This window comes from Leopardus geoffroyi, chromosome B4 (assembly GCF_018350155.1).
Source record: "Leopardus geoffroyi isolate Oge1 chromosome B4, O.geoffroyi_Oge1_pat1.0, whole genome shotgun sequence".
Lineage (NCBI taxonomy): Eukaryota > Metazoa > Chordata > Mammalia > Carnivora > Felidae > Leopardus > Leopardus geoffroyi.
The window spans coordinates 137,278,836-137,298,598 of record NC_059341.1 but is presented as its reverse complement, the minus strand read 5'-3'; the positions used below and the strand labels follow the sequence as shown (position 1 = coordinate 137,298,598).

General features: G+C 58.4%; 1 protein-coding gene across 3 annotated transcripts; it reads left to right on the top strand.

Moving 5' to 3' along the window:
* Positions 1 to 6,136: 6,136 nt before the first annotated feature.
* Positions 6,137 to 18,876, top strand: PNPLA5 (patatin like phospholipase domain containing 5). 3 transcript variants are annotated; one of them, XM_045464198.1, is made up of 10 exons: positions 6,444 to 6,626; positions 6,778 to 7,010; positions 7,884 to 7,972; positions 9,288 to 9,353; positions 9,661 to 9,870; positions 11,323 to 11,383; positions 12,664 to 12,849; positions 14,653 to 14,785; positions 17,105 to 17,221; positions 17,812 to 18,876. In XM_045464198.1, exons 1-10 carry the CDS (start codon positions 6,520 to 6,522, stop codon positions 17,894 to 17,896), a joined length of 1,287 nt encoding a protein of 428 aa, XP_045320154.1. In that variant the 5' UTR covers positions 6,444 to 6,519; the 3' UTR covers positions 17,897 to 18,876. The 3 variants fall into 3 exon arrangements, with proteins under 3 accessions (XP_045320155.1, XP_045320156.1, XP_045320154.1); XM_045464199.1 differs by lacking the exons at positions 6,444 to 6,626; positions 7,884 to 7,972 and adding an exon at positions 6,137 to 6,393; XM_045464200.1 differs by lacking the exon at positions 7,884 to 7,972 and having other exon boundaries at positions 6,434 to 6,626.
* Positions 18,877 to 19,763: the final 887 nt, after the last annotated feature.

Here is a 19,763-nt window from a genome sequence, read left to right as displayed (position 1 = left end):
CAGGTCAGTTAAAATTTGAGGTCACCGGCCGATTAGTGTGCCGCCTGCTTTTGAAGCCAGAAAGCCTTCATCCCTACATATCTAAGTGCGTAGGGCTTTACAGTGTATCAAGCACTTGGGGGCAAATTGATCTCCATTCTCTGAACGAATCTGTGTGTAGCATCTCACGTAATCTGCAGTTTGGGGAGAAAGGTGCTGTTCTCTCACGGTGAACACGTGTGCGTGCTAAAACAAAGGGGGTACACAGTGAATACATGTCTCTGTCCTGAGAAATCCGTCTGTCCCTGTTCCCCAGGGGCACCGCGTTATCCCCCCTTATGGATCTTTCCAGAGACATTCTGTCTTAATATCCCCATGCGTTTACGTTCCCTAAAATCCTCCTTTTAAAAAAATCCCCCAGGTGGTCAAATCTTAGGCACCGCGAGGGCAGAAAGTTGGCCCTTTCTCTGGGGACTGGTCCCTGTCAGTGCCCGTGGATCTGCCCCCCCTGCCCCTCAACAGCTGACGAACCTTGAGGGTGTGTTTGTCTGTGCCAGAGTTGGTCTGTGTGCCGGGTTGGGTTGTTTCTTCCCATTTGGTTTAGTGTTTCTTGTTTTGATCCTTCCCTCCATGATTTGAGTTGTTCTTTGTGGGGTGTGTGTGTGTGTGTGTGTGTGTGTGTGTGTGTGTGTTATGTGTCTTCTGATAAACCGGAGGGCCATTGTCTGCTGGCAGTGTGCTAGGTAGGCATTGTCAACCCATACCTGGCGAGGAGATAGGCCCAGAGAGGGGCGGGCACTGGCCCGTGCCATCCAGCCTGTGCTGCCCCGTCTGGGCGAGCTGAGTCAGGAACCCAGCGCAGACGCACCCCAAACTCCAGCCAGCTGTGGCTCTGCAAGGCCAAGAGCAACAGCCCCCGCCCCCCATCCCCGGGCAAGGGTAGGGAGGAGGAGTGCGTTCGGCCAGCAGGAAGGGATCTGGAAACACAGGGGGAGTTGGGTTTATACCTGCGTGAGGAGTTCGGAGGGAGGTTTGGGAGCCCGGGACTGGAGCCACCATGCAGTGGTTGGGGGTGGGGGGATGGGCAGGAGGTTGTCACTGGAGGCGGCTGCAGGTGTTGGGGTGAGAGGTGATGAGGTAGGGCACCGGGGAGGAGGGAGAGGTGAGGCATCAGAGGAGGCCACAGGAGAGGGCCTGGTGAGCGATGGCAGCATCGGGGAAGGCAGGGGAGGCCCAGTGATGCCTGGCACTGGGAAGGGATGAGAGGGGGCGGGAAGGTGGGAGGTGTGTTGATACAGGTGATGGAGAATTCCAGGCTGGGAGTTCGAGAGGCAAGGCTGGAGGCACAGGTGCGAGAGAGACAGGGCCAGTGTCTGGAGCCCGTGGGGGAGGGCTGCCTCCTCTATCAGGGTGGGAACACGGAGCCGGGAGAGGGCACACCTTTCCGTGGGGCCTCCCTTTGCCCGGGTCCCTGTGCCAGAAACATTCTGTGGCTTATTCCTCGGGAGCTTGGCGGGCGCCTGGCTGCACGGGACCAGTGACCTGGCAGGACACAGAGACGGGGGCTCTCTGTCGCCTGGGGCCGTCCCAGGTCTGTGCCGCCCACCGACTCGGCCGTTGCACCCCAGGCCACAGAAATGCACCTGCTTCAGCCACACTTACTCCTTACTAACGGCTTTGTTTAGAGCGTTCTGTCCCCACCCGTCTTTTCGCATTGCTGTTTCCTGTTCACAGATGCGCAGACAAGCTCCCAGAGGGCAGCGAATGGACGCCCAGGCCTGCTGAGCCCAGCCTCCCTTCCACGGGGAGCCGGATGAGAGACCCAGGAAGCTGGGTCCCATCCTCGGCTGCCTGGGACTCCTGCCTGCTTTCCTTCTTGGAGCCCGGGGCCCTGAATCCCAGAGCGGCAGACCTGTGTGTGGGATCCCGGGGCTGAGGCTGAGCCAGCAGCCTGTGTGTGTGTGGATTCCGCCTGTTACCTTCCAGCTGTGTGCCTGTCTGTGACTCAGGGTCCCCTCTGTGCAACGGAGGGTAATCACTCAGGGCCCCGTGAAAGCCAGGTGCGGGAGGCCTGAGGGCACTGGTGCTCAGACCCCTGTGTGCCCTTGTCCACCCCGCTCGACCCCCGCCCCCTTGCCAGCGTCGTTTCGCATGCCTCCCCGCCGTGCCGTCTGTTCTAGACCGTGGCTCCCCTCCCTGAGCCCCGGACGCACCCTCTGCTTTCCCGTCTCGGTGTCTTTGCTCTAGAACGCCCTCTTTGCGTCTCTACCTCCTCTAATCTTTCCTCCCTTCAAGCCCTTTCTGAACTCCTCCTGCAGGTAGGCTTCCCTGACTTGCGTGTACAGTGAGGCCCCCTTCCTGGAGGCCCCTACCTCCCAGGTGCTTTTTCCGGGGTGAACACAGGGAGGGGAGAGCATGGCACCCGTGGGATGAGGGCTCCAGCGACAGCCTGGGGAGCTTCCCAGAGAGACCGGCAGTTCCAAACCCCAATAGCTCAGTGGTCCCACGTCTGGGGTTTTGCCCACAAGCTTTTCCCTGACGCCCCCTCCACTCTCCCCTGGACGGAGCTCAGACACCAGCTCTGCTGTGCCTCATTGTCGACCTCAGTCTCGTCTCCAGTATTTCCCCCTCGTCCCCGCTTTCCTTAGTTAAAAAAACCGCATTGTGGGGGTGCCTGGGTGGCTCCATCGGTTGAGCGTCCTACTCTGGATTTCGGCTCAGGTCACGATGCCACGGTTCGTGGGATTGAACCCCACGTCGGGCTCCACGCTGAGCAACTGTCATATGATACTCAGGGGCATTTGTGTGCGTGCCCGTGTGTGTGTGTGTGTGTGTGTGTGTGTGTGTGTGTGTGTGAAGCAGGATCCTCATTCATGAAAACATTGGGGTCTGATGTAGTTCAATTTTCCCAACGTACAAGTGGGGGAACTGAGGCCCAGAGGGAGGAAGTGACTTGTCCCAAAGCTCAAAGGCAGAGTCCACTGCAAGGTGTAAGTAGCCAGGAGCCTGGCTCTCCAATCGGGGTCTTGGGCCCCGGGGTGGAATGATCTCGGGAGATCCTGGCTCGTCAGGACCAGGGCCAGATGCAGCAGCTGGGACGGAGGGCAGGTGCGGTCAGCTGGTAGGAACCAGAATCCACCCCCTCCTCCTCCTCCCCCCCTTGTGCTGATGGCCCCAGGCCACATCGCTTATTGACCTCTGGTGTTTAAACCACAGTCTCTCAGTTTTCCAGATAACTCCGCCGCACCCCATCTTGGGCGGTCAGGCCTTCCTAGGGCTCAGTCCTGCACCTTCCTTTCTTTTCTCTTTTTAACTTAAAAATACTTGACAAGTAAGCTTCGATAAGCAAAAGTGACTATGTTATTCTCCCAACAAGGGACAATTTCATCCTTTAAAAGAAAACAAGGACTGGGACGCCTGGGTGGCTCAGTCGGTTAAGCGTCCGACTTCGGCTCAGGTCACGATCTCGCGGTTCGTGGGATCGAGCCCCACGCCGGGCTCTGTGCTGACAGCTCGGAGCCTGGAGCTGCTTCGGATTCTGTGTCTCCTTCTCTCTCTCTGCCCCTCCCCTGCTTGTGCTCTGTCTCTCTCTGTCTCTCAAAAATGAATACACATTAAAAAATAAATAAATAAGGACTAAGACCAGAGCGCACAGGGATGATCTGGCTCCCGTCCCAAACGTGAACGGCCGATGCTCTTAGGAGAACGAGGCCACACACATAAGCTCCAGGAAATACACGCAGTGCTGCTGGGCCAGACAAGGACGCGACAGAACACCATGAACCGTTGCCAGGCCTGTACGGAAGGGAAATGATGGGCTGAATTGTGACTTTCTGACACCAGAACAGACCACTGCACCCTGTGCACAAGGTGGTTTGGTTCCATCAGTTTAAACCAAGCAGGCTTAATTTTTTTTAATATATATTTTTTAGAGAGAGAGAGAGAGAGAGAGAATCCCAAGCAGGCTCTTCACTGTCAGCATAGAGCCCAAAATAGGGCGCGATCTCAGGAACCATGAGATCATAACCTGAGCCGAAATCAAGAGTCTGATGCTTAACTGACTGAGCCGCCCAGGCGCCCCGTGAACATTCTCTTATTAACATTTGTTTTGATGTTCAAATCGTGCTGGATTTAGCCAGTGAAACCCCCTCCAAGCCGGCTTCTGTATCCTTTGGACGAGTCCTCATCATTTTTGGAATACTTCCTTGCTTTTCGGCCTGAGAAGATGCTCCAGGTTCAGCCTTCCGGGATTTTTCCAGAAGCACGGTTCTTCCCTGATGCCTGCAGAGACACCTGCGCACTCCCTGAGTCATGAAACCTCATGCCCACCAGCCTGGTCCCTGGGGACCCCTGCGGCCTGAAACTTAGGCGGGCCCCCCCCTCTACTTCCTGCTTCCCCCCCCCCCCCCTCCTGTTAAGGCAGCAGGGACACGAGTGGAGCTCAAACCTTACTGGGTGGGCTCTCTTGGGTTCCTGGTTTCTGTCTCCATTTCTTCATCGGCAAAATGGGGTTGGCAGGACTTTCCATCTCAAAGGGCTGTGGCGAGGATAAAATGCGACAGCCTAGGAAAAACACTCAGCCCAGGGTCAGGTAAGAGGGAAACGCTTGCAGAGGTATGTTGTCCACCCGTGAAGCCTCTCCTGACTTCCCAGCTCCCACCTCCAAGGAGAGAGGCCCCCAGAGTTAGGTGAGTCCAGGAAGGTCTAGCCCACTGGTCTGCCCCCTGCTCGGTCTGGGAGTGGGGCAGGGCGGGCCTGAGCCTCGGAGCAAGTCTGGCTGCTGGTTCCCGGCCGCGTCCCCTCAGCTTCTTTTTAGCTCCTTGGGTGCACACCATCGGGTTTGCTGTACTATTTTACCCATTGTCCATCCCCGCTCTCTGTTTCCCTAGCCTTCCACTTCCCGCTAGCACACCCTCTAATATATAGAGCCATCTCCCAGGCTGTCAGAATTTCATTCTAAAAAGACATGGTAATGCTTTGGGAGTGTTTTTCAATGTTTGCGTAAATGAAGCCAGGCAGTCAATAAACCCCATTGTTCTTTGGCTCCTCCCCTCTGAGGCTCTGCGACCTTTCGCGAATGTCTCGTTGTGCCTACTCATCCATTCCACCGGGAGGGGGCAGGAGGGAGGGAGAGTCACCTACGCCTGCAGCCACAGGCAATGCTTCAGCCCACCTCCGTGTCTGCCACACCCCGGTGAACACATCACGTAATTTGCGGGGGGTATTTCATTTCACTCGTTGTCTGCTTGACTGACAGAACCACTCACTGGCCCCGTTTACAGGCTGTGGGCAAGTTTTCTTGGAAGCACTTTGTGGCCCTACCCGTGCCCAAGCTTCTCCAGGGCTCGGTGTCCACAACTGGGCGTAGACACGGTGATCCTGACCCACACGACTCTGTGAGGGTGACTACAAAGAACGCTCGGCACAGTGCTTGTGCCTGCTGCCCCCGTTGCCACCCCACCCCCGGGCTGGGCCAGTCGATGGTGAGTCTGGGCCAGAGGAGCAGCGATCAGAGCAGAGAAGGCTGGCGCCCAAGCCCCTCATATCACGCTGAAAAACTGTAGCCCAGAGAGAGTGGGTAGTTTGGGCAAAGCCGCACAGCTGGCGGGGGCTGGCTCTGCCTGTGCCTGGGCCTTGAACTAGCACAGCTGCAGAGTTAAGTCTGGCTTGACCCCCAAGACCCAGTGTGGGTCCAGCTCTGCCACATCCCGGTTCTTATTTGCTTTCCCCGCCCTCAGTTCCCTCATCTGTAAAATGGGGGCGGGAGAAATGCTTCTGTCAACGCTTCCAGGGATCAGGCGAAAAGCTGGTGCCATTCCCCAGCCCCCCCCCCCCGGGCCGGTCACCCCGCGACCTGGGGCCGTGACCGCCCCCCCCCCCCTCCCCAGTACAGCAGCGGTGTGGGACGTCTCCGGAGTCTGCCCAGCGAGCTGGTACATCGGGGTCAAACCTGCCACACCCCTGAGGGCGGGGCATCGCGGCCCTGGAACCTCATTGGCTGGGGCGGCGGGCGACCCAGCCCGGGGCGGGGCAGGTGCACGGGGCGGGGCAGGTGCACGGGGCGGGGCAGGTGCAAGGGGCGGGGCAGGTGCACGTAGGGCGGGGCCCCGGCTCCCGCCAGAGCTTTTCTTCCGAGCAACCTGTCCTCTCCAGCGCTGACTGTCCCGTGCGGCGCCCTGGCCCGTCTCCGTCCCGACCCCAGCCTGGCGGCCCCGACCGCCATGCACTGCTACGAGGAGGAGGGCAGCTGGAGCCTGTCCTTCGCGGGCGCCGGCTTCCTGGGACTCTACCACGTGGGTGTGACCAGCTGCCTCAGGGAGCGCGCCCCGCACCTCCTCCGGGGCGCAAGCCGCTTCTACGGCTCCTCGTCCGGGGCGCTCAACGCCATCAGCATCGTCTCCGGCAAGACCGTCGGTGCGCGGGGGACGGCGCGGGCGAGGAGCGCGGCGGGACGCTGGCTCCACGCGGGATGGAGGGTGCCGAGGGGGGCGTTTCGGGGCCTCGTGCCGGGCGCTGGGGCCTGCGCCCTCTGCATCCAGCATGCTCCCATCTAAGCCTTATGAGAACCCTGAGGACTCGGGGCTGTGGTTACTCTTGTTTCGCAGAGGACCGAGCAGAGCTGGGGATCCTGCTCCCGAGATCACAAGGTGGACGGAGCATTTGAACGCAGGGCTGGGCACAGAAAATCTGAGATGGAGAGGGGGAGACACCCGGGAAGGAGGTCAAGTCTTTGGGACGGACGTGGGCAGACCCCCTGGGTGGCTGAGGACCCTCTCCTCCTGTCCCCCGCACCCGCAGATTTCTGCTGCTCCCATTTACTGGGCCTGGTCAAGCAGGTGGAGCGCCTCAGCCTGGGCATCTTCCACCCTGCCTTCGCGCCCATCGAGCACATCAGACAGCAGCTGCAGGACCTACTGCCCACCGACATTCATGTCCTGGCCTCCCAGCGGCTGGGCATCTCGCTGACCCGCTGGCCCGATGGCCACAACATCATAGTCACCGACTTCGCGACCCGCAGGGAAGTCATCCAGGTGAGAGCAGGGGTGGGACCCGGGCCCTGGAGGCAGGGGACTGGGCCCCATCTCCTACCAGGGACTATTCAGGTGCTTTCCAGGGGCAGACACTCCTTGGGGGTGGGGTGACCTTAGGCTTGGGTTTGTTTACAAACAAGACAGTGGAGGTGCAGAGAGGAGCCACAGGGTGAGTGCGGAGTGCCCATACTCCCGGCTTGCTTTGGGAAGGCCCCATGGCTGCACACAGAGAAGGGTATGGCTGGGGAGGGGGCAAAGTCAGGCTTCTGTGCTCAGGGCCCCTGAAGGGGCTGCTTTTCCAGAGGCGTGCCTGCCCACGATGGAAGAGGAAACAATCCAGTATTGTTACAAAACAGGAGGTTGTGACAGAGAGCCACAGGTCGGGGAGAAAGGCCGGTGACAGGCTGTGGGGGTGTTCAGGCGGGCTCAGTAGGGGTTGGGTCCCCGGGAGAGCTCAGGCAGGTAGGGAGGCAGGTCCCTACCCTGGAGGGCCTCAGCTCCCCCGTCGCAGCTCTGCCTTCCCTTCCTGTTAGGGTCTGTGCCTTCCACCCCGACTGGGAGCCCTAATGCAGAACCTGCTTCACCTTGCTGACCCCAGCCCCCAGCCCCCAGCATGGGGACTGTTCCTGAGTCTGTGCCTCTGTGCTGATTGGAATTTGTCATGTGTACAAGAGAGGGGCCGGTGCCTTGCTGTGTCTTGATGCCCACTGGCTCTTGAAGAAGCCGGCTAGGGACCCTAAAGGGTGTCCCAATGTCTTTGCCTGTATGGCACATAGCACAGGACCTGGCACATAACAGGTACTCAGTGAACATTAGCTGCTGTCACTGTTATCTGTGCGAACAAGGCTCCCACTTGCATTTCCAACTGGTTAGGGACAGGATGCCTTCTGCATTTCCCAGAGAGGGTTGGAGGGATATTTCCAAGGAGACCTCGAGACAAGGTTCCATGCTTGATGAGTTTGGTAAGCTCTACATCAGTGTTTCTCGACCAGGGTGACTCTTTTGCCTCCCCATCCCACCCCCCAGTGACATCTGGCAACGTTGGAGGCATTTTTGGTTATCACAGCTCTGTGTGGGGGGCACAAAGTACTGACACTTCGTGGGTAGGGGCCAAGGATGCTGCTAAATATCCCACGGTGTTCAGGACAGCCCCCTCCCACCCCATCTCCCACTCACAAGGCAGAATTCTCGAGCCCCCAATGTCAATATGTTAAGCATCGTTTTCACTGCAGGATTTGTCAGAGCCTCTGCTGGGAAGGGCACAGAAAATCTGAGACGGAGAGGGGGAGGCACCCGGGAAGGAGGTCAAGTCTTTGGGACGGACGTGGGCAGACCCCCTGGGTGGCTGAGGACCCTCTCCTCCTGTCCCCCGCACCCGCAGATTTCTGCTGCTCCCATTTCCTGGGCATGGTCCTGGGCATGGGAAGAGTGGACACAGTGTTTGCCAAGTGGGTAAATAAGTCAGGGTTTCTTCTTCTTCTTTTTTAAATGTTTATTTATTTATTTTAAGAGAGAGGGAGAAAATTCCAAGCAGGCTCTATGCCATCAGCTCAGGGACTGACTTGGGGCTCCAACTCCTGAACCGTGAGATCATGACCTGAGCCAAAATCAAGAGTCAGATGCTTAACTGACTGAGCCACCCAGGCGCCCCTTTTAAGGTTATTTATTTATTTATTGAGAGAGAAGTGAGAGAGAGAGAGAGAGAGAGAGAGAGAGAAACAAAGAACATGAGTGGGGGAGGGGCAGAGACAGAGAAAGAATCCCAAGCAGGCTTTGCACTGTCATTGTGGAGTCCGATGCGGGGCTCAAACTCACGAACCGCCATGAGATCACGACCTGAGCTGAAACCAAGAGCCTTACGCTTAACCGAAGTCAGGGTTTCTTATTTGAGATGCCTCTGGCTGAACCGGTGTTCAGGGAGCACACCGTGGGAGGCATATCTAGATTGTTGGTGGAGAGTTCCTGCCCGCTGGGTGAAGGGGAAATGGGTACTTGGTGCCTCTGTTTGTCCTTGGGGGAAAGGGAAGTCCCAGCAGCAGTTTCGAGTGAGCAAGGACCCATCGGCAGGAAGACGAGGGGGGTGGTCATGACAGGCTTGCCTTCAAGTACCGTCTTGACCTTGAGAACCCAGCTGGGACGTGACACCTCTCTGGGCCTCATTTCCCTTCCCTGAGCACAAAACTCATGCCGCGTGTACTTCGCAGGTTGCTCTGCCCCGAGCAGGTTCCGAACAGCAGGAGTGTGAACAATTGTGTTTCCACTTACTCGTTTTCCCAGGCTCTGGTCTGTGCTTTATACATTCCTTTCTACTGTGGGACGATCCCCCCCGAATTCAGAGGGGAGGTAAGTGCACTTGGGGGGCTTAATGACTGAGTCCCCGCCCCGTGCTCTGGGTGGCCCAGTGTTCCTAGCGCTGACAGCCGGGTGGGTGGAGGGAACCCGTGCTTCCTGAGCACCTGCTGCGTGCCAGCCCCCCACCCCAGATTCCCCGGTCCTGGGGGGCAGTGCTCAGAACATCCTGGGCTCCGGTGGACCCAGTGGCTCCGGGGCAGCTGGAGGTCACCGGCTGCAGCCCATTTCTGGCCGGTGGCTCCCTGGCGGTGTGGGAAGAGGGCAGGCATCCTGAGCAGACAGCCCACCCGAATTGCAGCGGTACTTTGACGGGGGCCTGAGCAACAACCTGCCCTTCGCGGACTCTCCCTCCGCCATCACCGTGTCCCCTTTCCACGGGACAGCGGACATCTGCCCCCAGAGCACCTCGGCCAGCATTCACGAGCTGAACACCTTCAATGCGAGTTTCCAGATATCCACCAAGAACTTCTTCCTGGGGATTGCCTCCCTCATATCCCCCAGCCCTGAGGTAGGTCTGGCCCCGGCACCCGCCTGGAAGGTATAAGAGGCTTGGCCATGATCAAGGGTCCTCTGAGTCAGACTGTGTCCCCACACCCTCCCCGCCACCTCAGGGAAGTTAGGATACACGTCCCGAGTCTTACGTCCGGACCCTTGAACCCACAACTCGGGGCTCAAGTGGTGCCCATACTCTCCTTCCCCTGCCCGAGCAAGTCTTGAGTTGGGACTGGGCCCATATCGAGGCATGCTAAGGCCAACTCTCCCGAGCTTGGGGTTGAGCCAGGCCTCTGCGGATACTTCCCTGGGTCAGGCTCTGTGGGAAGGTACTATTATCATCTCCTTTCTCAGGGGAGGACACCAAGGCTCAGAGAGGTTAAGCAACCTGTTCAGAGTCATACAGCCCAGAAGCAGCAAAGCCAGGTTCCAAATCCTCAGTTAGCCCAGACCCATGCTCTGAACCGCCACCGCCCTAGACTGTGGCCAGATTGACCATCCCCGTGGAGGCGAGGCAGAAACACAGACAAAGGTGGACAATAGACTTACATTTCCTGCTTTTTTTCCCCCGGTATTTTGGGGAAATGGGGAATTTGACAGCAAATGGTTTATCCCCATAACACACCCAACCGTGCCTTGGCCTCCCCTGTTCCTTCAGACGTGTTTTGGTTCTGTCGTGTTTTATTTTGTTTTGTTTTTTACTTTAAGTAAACTCCGTGCCACACCAGGGGCTCGAACTCAGCCCCGAGATCAAGAGCCACACGCTCTACTGACTGAGCCAGCCAGGCACCTCGGTTCTGTCCTGTTTTATAATCTATGACACAAGTTCATGTTCCCGTCCTGTCATCTCCCCTATACCTGTGGGGTGGGCAAACAATCTCAGCCCCATCTTACAGTCAAGGAAAAGCTGAGGCTCTCAGAAGGGTGGCGTGGCCATTCCAAGGCCCTATAGCGTGGGAAGGTGGAGCTCCCTTCTGGCCCGATAGGTGCCTTTTCCCCACTAGGGGAGCTCTGATTGAGACAGGCAGGTGTGGGCCCCCAGTTTCCTCTGCCGTCTCAGGCTGGTTCTGGAAATAAACACCAAAGGACCATGCACTGACCAACAGGGAACCAGACGATGTCCCAGGCATCCTGACCTGGGCCAAGTTATCCCATTTTCCAGAGGAGGGAACTGAGACCAGAGACAGGAGAGTCTGGAGCAGGAGCCCCCCCTTCCCGCCGAGGAGCCGAGGAGTCTTAGAGGAGGGAGGTGACACGGGGTCATGGGGAGGGAAGCAGCTTGAACAGATCGCAGATCTTCAACTGGAATCAGTCCCCGCCCAGCAGTGGGGGCCTTGAACCCTGCTGAGGTGGCCTCTTGGGAGCGTGGGCTGGGCAGGGATTGAAGACGGGTCTCTGGCCTACGAACTGCCAGCTCGAGGGGCGGGTCCGGGCCTTCCTCATCCCACCCTGGCCTGTGTGTTGGCAGATGGTAGCTGACAATTGCAGACAAGGCTACCTGGACGCCCTCAGGTTCCTGGAGAGACGCGGTAGGTGGCCGGGCATCCTGCTTCCCCGGGGTCCCAAGTGGATCTTGCTTTTCAGGTGTTTGAGTTTTTCGGGACCTCAGCTCACTTATTCTCTTCCTCAGCATCTACTCTGTGCCTGGCCTGAGCTGGACGCTGGGGACCCAGAAAGGATCACACATGTGCCCTGCTCTTGAACTGTTCTTAGTCCGGGGCGGGGGAACAGACCAAGAGAGAGACGTCTCCCCACGGAGATGGAGGGATGCTCACGCCTACGGTGTCAGAGGGGACACTGACCCAGCCTGGGGGGTGGGCAAGGAGGGCTTCCTGGAGGCGGCGGCAACAGATAAGCTGGGTTTTGACTAGTTATGAAAAATACGGAAAGGTTGGAGACAGAAAGGAAGAGGGCGGATGAGCAAAGGGACAGGGCCCAGCACCTTCAGTGAACACAGCTCAGTTTGGCTGCAGGAGTGTGTGTGTGTGTGTGTGTGTGTGTTCATGCGGGAGGGGTGGGCCAGAGAGGTCTTCCCAGTTGGAGAGCTCGATTGTCCTCCCACAGGACACTGCTTTTTTTTTTTTAATGTTTATTTTATTTTTGAGACAGAGAGAGACAGAGCATGAATGGGGGAGGGTCAGAGAGAGGGAGACACAGAATCCAAAGCAGGCTCCAGGCTCCGAGCTGTCGGCACAGAGCCCGACGCGGGGCTCGAACTCATGGACCGTGAGATCATGACCTGAGCCGAAGTCGGACGCTTCACCGACTGAGCCACCCAGGCGCCCCAAGAGCACTGCTCTTCAAAGGGGTAGTTCTGAGATTTGAGCCCAGGCTGTCCGGCTCCAGAACCCAAGTCCTTTACCCTCCACACGACAGCCCCAAACACAGAGCAGCAGGAAGAATCTGCTGAGAGCTTAAAATGTGCCCAGATCTGGGCTTAAGCTTTAGGTATTTGTGTCGTTCGATTCTCAGAACAACCCCATAAAGCAGACTGGAATTTTCTCCTTTGTCTAGACCACATAGCTAGCAGGTGTTGGCATTAGGATTTGAACCTTGGACCGGTTCGTCATGGTCTGGGATCTGATTAACCACTAGAAAGCGCACGGCAAACAGGGAGCAGAGAAGGGCCAGGGGAGAGCAGGAAGAGGTCGTTCAGGATGAGCCGCGGGTCCGTTCGGCAGCGAGCAGGTCCCCAGAGCTGGGTTTGGGGATTGAGAGGTGCACGTGGCTTGGAGGGCCAGGGGAGTCACTGTCGCCAGGGAGCTCCAGATGTGCTGACCTGTCGTGTCCCTCTTCTCTGCTGACCCAGGACTTACCAAGGAACCAGTGCTTTGCATGCTGGTGTCTAAGGAGCCCCTGGCCCCCGCGAATGGGACCCAGGACACCGACCATGACGGTGGCCAGCAGGGGGGCCTGTCTGTCAACTGGTCAGTGCCCAACGTGCTGGTCAAGGACGTGCCCGACTTCGAGCGGCTCTCACCAGAGCTGGAGGCTGGTACTGCCCCTCCTTCATGCCCTTGCTCACCTACACGTGCCCTGCGCACAGGGGCCTGGGGGCAGGGACCCTACCCTGAAGGGCCTCGCGGCCTGGAAGGGGACAGGACTCATTGACCGAGCGTCTCCCGAGTGCCAAGTGTGATGCGAAGGCCTTTTTACCTGTTGTGTCACTCACTCCGCTCCACAACCGTGCGCCCTGGTGTTTTTCTTACCCCGTTCCACTGATGAGGAAACTGAAGCTCAGAGAGGCGGTTGGGAGATTCACACCCAAATCCGTGCCTCAGAAAGCCAGGTCTTTGCCCACTGCCCAGGGGGAAGCGCAGGAAGTCCTGAGGGACCTGAGAGTCACACACAGAGGGTTCTGGACTCTCCACACATGATGATGGACTCATCTCACCCTCCCAACAATACCACGAGGATGGCACTGAATTGTCCCCATCGTACGGAAACCATTGCACAGAGAGGTTAAGTGACTTGTCCAAAGTCATACAGCTAACAAACTGCCAGAGCAGCGAACCATTCTGCTGTGAACCATTTAGTCTGCTCTCCTGCTTAGTGACCCCAAAGTCACAACTGCCACAACAGCAGAGTCCAGGCATGTGTAATGGTGGCGGGGACGTGGGTTTGAACAGCATCTAAGTGAGACTTGGAAGGAGGCGTGGTGGCCAGGCAAAAAGGGGCAGACAAGTGGCCAGGCAGAAGGTACAGCATGTGCAAATGTCCTGGGTTTGGTGGGGGCAGCTGGAGGCCCCTGTGGCCACAGCATTGTGGTTGAGGGGCAGGGGAGCAGAGGCTGGGAGGTTCAGGCAGGTGGCTTTGAAACTGCAGGAGGAGAGAGATGGGGAGCCACTGCAGGGGTGGGGGGTGCTTACAGAGGGCACCCCCTCCTTTTCAGAGTTGAGTACTTCCCTGAACTCTAGATCCTGTGTTCACTGCACCTAGCTGGGGTGGGACGGGCTACGGGTGGGGGTGGGGAGGCTGGAAGCAGAGACGATGGTGGTTGAGGTCAGAGCAAGGACAATGTGGGTGGGCGAGGGGACGCAGCCTCCTCCTGCGCCAGAGACCAGACGGGCATGCGGAAATGGGTCTGGATCTGTGCTGAGCCCCGGAGGTCCAAGCTTGGAGCTCTGGAACCAAGGCAGCATCCCTGCCGCCACGTGGGGGCACCAGAGAGCCGCCTCCGGGATGGGGCGTCACAGCCAGCACGCCCCTGGGACTGAGCTGGCCAAGCCTTGACGGACATTCCCTAATCCTCTCCTGCCTGCCTGGGAGGGAGATCCTTTTCAGAGCAGGTAGCCTCGGCTCAGGGAAGGGAAGGGACCCATCCTGGGACACGCGGCAGGTAAACGAGCAGCTGGGTCTTTGTGCCGTGCCGTCTGTGACCCCTCCAAGTGGCCGTCTCTAGACGGCCATCTAGAGATGGAAAGAGCTCGGGGAGCCTGGCAGGCCTTGGGTCCACCCTGGCCCTGCCTCTTCCTGGAATGGTCTTTGGGCAAGTCACTTCTCCACTCTGAACCTCAGTCTCCTCATCTGGGACAGGGGCACGCCCTGCCAACATCAGGGACACTGATGCGAGAGCACGACCTGAGTGCCTCGCCCCCTGCCGGCTCCTGCGAGGGGCTTGATCAGGCGTGCCGGTTTTTTTTTTTTTTTTTTTCCCTCTGCAGATGGGGGGCGGGGGGCAGGCGCAGTTTGCAGACTGTGTGAGGTGGACAGGGGTTCAGGCCACCTTCCCTAAGGGTGATGGTGGAGGGGGGGCTGGCTGGAGGGCTGGCTGGTCACGCCACGGCTTCTCTCGTAGCACTGAAGAAAGCATGTATGAGGGACACAAGCCCCTGGGCCCAATTCTGTCGATCAGGGCCCGGGCGGGCCCTGACCTACTTCCTACTGCCCTGGACGCTACCCTTCGAGTATGTTTACTTCCGGAGCAGAAGGTGAGGCCCAGCCAGGGCTCCTGGGAGGGGCCTGGCTTGTCCCGGATTGTGGCGAAGACCAGTGCCCATGGTGGGAGGGGCAGCCGGCACGCTGAGTGGGCGGGGCCTGGCTGGCGTCCCCTGCTGCTCAGTCTTGGTCACACAGCCCAGAAGAGTCTCGGTGGTCTCCCCCTGCGAGACGGGACCACTGGGGAGATGGTGTAGCAGCTGTGACCGGCTGATCAGAAATGGGACCCCCGGGTCAGCATCCTGGCCGCTCACCTGTCTCTAGGCCCTTTGGCCCTTTGCTCTACCTGTTAGAGCCTCAGAGAAAATGCGCTGTGTCTGGGGAAATAACTCCAGGGGGGTCTGGCTCAGATTAGCTGTGTGGCCTGGGACAGGTCTCTTGACCTCTCTGGGCCTCAGTTCCTTTTCTGTAAAACAAAGCCCATGGAGTGCCTGGGTGGCATCCAGCTTCGGCTCAGGTCATGATCTCGCAGTCCGTGAGTTCGAGCCCCGCGTCGGGCTCTGTGCCGACAGCTCGGAGCCTGGAGCCTGCTTCGGATTCTGTGTCTCCCTCTCTCTCTCTGCCCCTTTCTGTTCATGCTCTGTCTCTGTCTCTCTCTCTCAAAAATAAACATAAAAAACAAAAACAAAAAACAAAAAACAAGGCCCTTCCAGGACAGACTGGTTGTGGTTAAGCCCTCACTAACCATTTTAACTTTGCTGACTAATGAATCACTCTGCATTTTTGGTTTATTCATTCCAGCAGTAGTTATTGAGGGCCTGGCCAGGGCTTGGCTGGGGATAGGGAGGCAGCCCTGACTCAGATCTAGCCCCTCACCCTGTGGAGCTTGCAGCCCATGAACCATCACACCTCTGTGCAATCACACCTCTGTCCAGAGATACCTAGAGAGGTCTATACTGGCTGTGTTTCCTAAAAGAGGTCTACACTGCCTGTGAACTGAGACAGCTCACACTAGGGGCAATCTGGCCAGGGAAGGCTGCCTAAGGGAAGTAACTTTTGAGTCCTAATCTGAAGGATGGGTCCACCAGGCAAAGAGGGAAGGGCAAAGCATTCAGACGGACAGAACAACATATGCAAAGGTCCTGGGGCAGAAGGCAGAGGAAGTAAGGCTCTTTGGAGGCCAGTGTGGCTGGAACCAAAAGGTGGGGTGCTGTACAAGACGGGGCTGGTGGTGAGGTGGTGTGGCGGTGGCTGGCAGGGGCTAGACCTGCGGGGCTCACCAAGTGAGGACTGTGGTTTTCATCCTAACAGTGGTGGGAACACAGTGAAGGGTTTCAGTAGGGAAGTGTCACGGGGAGAACTGCATTTAAAAAAAAATTCTTTATTCTCTAAGAGGTCTATGACAATGGGCCACTGGATCAGCCCTGATGCTAAAATTGCCAGTGGCCTAAAGCCAGGAGAGAGCTTTCTGCTGACTCAGATTCTCCTTGTGCTGAGCTGTTAGGTTGAAACCACAGGCTGAAGTCAAAAAGGATAAAAGCAAAGTCTAACCTTTTCAGCCAAAAACAAAAAACAAAAGTCCAGATACGAGCACTGATGGGAAAACTTGTTCAGAGCACAGGGAAGTTCTTCCTTAGCATTCTCTGTAACCTACATGCACATGCAGGTTGCAATAATAGAGGTAGAAGGTCCAGAACAAGGGAGGTGATGGTCTACTTATGTTTTGCTTCTCATACGACACCCTGTGGAGTGCCAGTTCAAGGCCCTGGTTTAGAAGCTCTGCTAAAGGCGACACGTTGGGAGTGAGGCCCTGCAGTGTCCCGTGAGTCTGGGAAGGTGCCCAGCCAGGCACGCTCTCAGCCATAATTGGATGAGCTGGCCCTCTGCTGACCCGGCACATGGGGAGCCACGGGAGGGTTTGGGCTATGATCAGATGTATGTTTCAGGAAAGTCACTGGTGCTAAGAGGAGAGTGGATGGAGGGCTGTGGAGGAAGGAGGGCAGGTCTGGGGAGGAGAGGGTGGGGCAGAGATATGAAGGAGGTTAGGGACTCTAGGCCAGGTGACGGTCCTCTTTAGGCGGGTGAGGAAACTGAGGCCCGGAGAGGTTCCCTGACCTGCCCAGGGCACACAGCTGATGAGCAGGGGGGCCGGGCCACAACCCCGAGCCGGCCTGACCCCAGAGCCCCGCCCTTTCCCGCTTGGGCTTCCCGTGGAGTCGCTACCGGGCTCTGTGGCGGGCCGACACCGCGGGGGCTTCTCACCCCCTATTTCACTTCCTTTGGGCCTGGGGCCTCGGGTGCAGGGAGGCACCCGGCTCTGCCCCGGGCCCGCGGGGAGGGGGGGCTCAGCTGTTTGCTGCCCTTTCCTCCAGGCTGGTGGCATGGCTTCCGGACGTGCCGGCCGACTTGGGGTGGATACAGGGTGAGCTGCAGAGCTTGGGCCTCTGGATCTGCTCCAGGTCGAAGGACCAGCTCCGCAGGCTGTTCAGGTGAGGTTGGCGGACGGGTCTGGGGCGGAGGGGGAGCCGGGTCCCTGGCGGAGAAAGGCTGTTTGTCTGGATCCTGGACAGGCAGGGCGGCACACGTTCCGCGTCCTCCTCCCCGTGCTCCCGCGTGGTCCCTGGCGCCTGTGTTCGGTCACCGCCGTGGGTCAGACCTGTGCTGGGCCTGGATGGAGGAGCTGACCGGCCACACCGGTCAGCCTGCTGCACCTGCCCACAGAGGCAGGGTCCAGGCTCACGGGCCGAGTGGCTTCCCCTGCTCTGCCAGATCCCAGCCAGCCCTTCCGACCGCCTTCCAGATGTCCCTCCAGGTCCTGTGTGGGGTCTGGGTTGGGGTTGCTGTCTCTCAGCCTGCCTCCCTCCTGGCTGGAGACCCTGATGTCCTCCCACCCCACCCGACAGACACTGGTTGGGCCATGCCAGGAACCCCAGTGTGGCCGGAATGAGGGGCTCGGGGCCTTCCTCATGGCAGGATCTGGGGGCAGAGGGACTTCACTGGATGCGAGGGCTTCCCCCTGCCCTTCGTCCAGCCCCAGGCTCTGAAAGCTTGCATTCACCGCCTTCTGCTTCCTCCGCAGCCTGCCGGTCACCGGCTCCCTCCAGCCTGGGGCACCTCCTCCTGTGGACCCGGCCAAGGAGCCCAGACCTCCCCATCAGGCCTGAGGGGCACAAAGAGAGCCAGACCAGTGACTGGCCTCCCCTGGCCCTTGCCCTGGCCCTGATCCTGTGTCCACATCTGCCTCCAGTCCTTGAGTCCTGACTCGTCTCCCAGAGCTTAGAGCCCAACCCTCGGCCCAGGGCCAGCACTGGAATTGTCTGCCGAGTGGACGATGGAGGGGACAGCCTCCCTTTCCTCTCAGACTCTTGTCCCTGACTGGGTGGGTGGGGTGACCCCCAGGAACCAGAGGAAGTCCCACCAGCCCCTCTGGAGCCCCTGCTCCTTGGAGCCAGCTCCCTGGGGCCCAAAGACTCCTTTTTTGGGAGAGGCCCAGCCTGTTGGTATGTCCCTGGGTCACTGTATCCAGGTCACCCTACCCCTGTCTCATCAGAGGGAAAAAGGAAGGCAGGAGCTGAGACACCCATCTTGGTTCCAGAATTTCCGTGTCAAGGGGCTTGGGGGCAGCATGGGCTGGGAAGCAGGATTCGGGGTGTTGCTGAGCTGTTTGAAGGGCACCTTACAGGAAATGGAGAAAATGCCATATGCTCATACCGGAGATTGGAAGGCAAATGGAAATGATGGGATCCTTTCTCTGACCTCCTTTGTCCTGCACTAGCCCCAGGGTAACCCCCACGGCCTGCCTCATTCCAGGAACCTTGATCTCTGATGATTTCCTACTGGGTCCATACAGCGGGAGCCCCCACAACCAGGAGATAGGAAGGTGTGAGGAGAGAGAGGGGTTACAGTCTTCTTGGAATCCCACCTCTGTGTGTCCTGTTGGGGTGCCCAAGGGCCCCTGGCTGCCAGCACTGTGGCACTATCCCCTTGTTGCTTGAGAAGTCTCATGGCGGAGCTGTGCCTCCATACACCCCACTGCCGGGCCCCTTTCTCTCTCGGGCAGAGAGTAGAGAGTGGAGAAATGGAGGCATGAGCTAGAGGAAAGGGAAGCAAAGGAATAAATCTGAAGAAAAGAGATCACGAGCCATCCATGCATCCGTTCGTTCACTCATTTGATTTATACTTAATGGGTTGTAGGCTCTGGGGTCACAGCCGCAAACGCAACTTGCATTCTGGTGTGGGTGCAGGAGCACCTGCTAAACAGCCAACAGAAGAATGTGCAAATAAGATCATCTGAGGAGCGGCAGAGCTGTGAAGACAGGGACAAGAGAGGATGGAAATGATGGCAGGTTGGAGTGGGAGTGACATCGCATCAGTGGTCCAGGAAGACGTCTCCGAGAAGATGGTGTCGGGGGTGAGGCCTCAGACCTGCGGCAAAGAGCGGGAGGGAAGAGCTTTGCCAGCGGAGGGAACGGCAAGTGCAAAGGCCCTGAGGGTGAAATGAGGTCGGTGTGTTTCAGCCACAGAAAGCAGCCAGTGTCCCTGGAGCTGCGTGAGTGACGGGGTGCGCAGGTGGAGGGTAGGCAGAGGCTGGGTCACAGAGGGCACTGTCCGTGTGATCAGGACTTTGGATTTGGGCAGTCCCTGGAAGGCTGGGAGCAGGGAAGCAAATAGGTGAGGGTAGAGGGGGTGAGTGGAGCATTGGAGGGCCTGGGGTGGGGGTGGGGGTTGAAAGGGAGAGAAGAGGCCCAGAGAGTTAGGATATGTAGGAGGACCCACCTCCCCACTCATCCCCAGGATCCACTGAGGCTGGGTGGGCTTCTGTCCCCTCTTGCTGTCACTTGGGTGGGGACAGGCACAGATATTGTCCCCTGCAGCAGGAAGGGTCCTGTCCTACCTCGAGTCAAGTGATCTTTAAGCTCCACGGATTCTCTCTGCACAGAGCCGGGATGCCTTGTGTCCACTCCCAGGTGCGGGGCTTGGGATTTCTGGAGAGGGGACGACTGGCCACCCGGGTCTCCAGGTTGAGAATCT

Coding starts and splice junctions, on each gene's coding strand:
- PNPLA5 (XM_045464198.1), top strand. CDS start 6,520: ATGCTCCCATCTAAGCCTTATGAGAACCCTGAGGACTCGGGGCTGTGG. Junction 7,973..9,287: donor TTCCATGCTTGATGAGTTTG/GTAAGCTCTACA, acceptor TCGTTTTCCCAG/GCTCTGGTCTGTGCTTTATA. Junction 12,850..14,652: donor CTCACCAGAGCTGGAGGCTG/GTACTGCCCCTC, acceptor CTTCTCTCGTAG/CACTGAAGAAAGCATGTATG.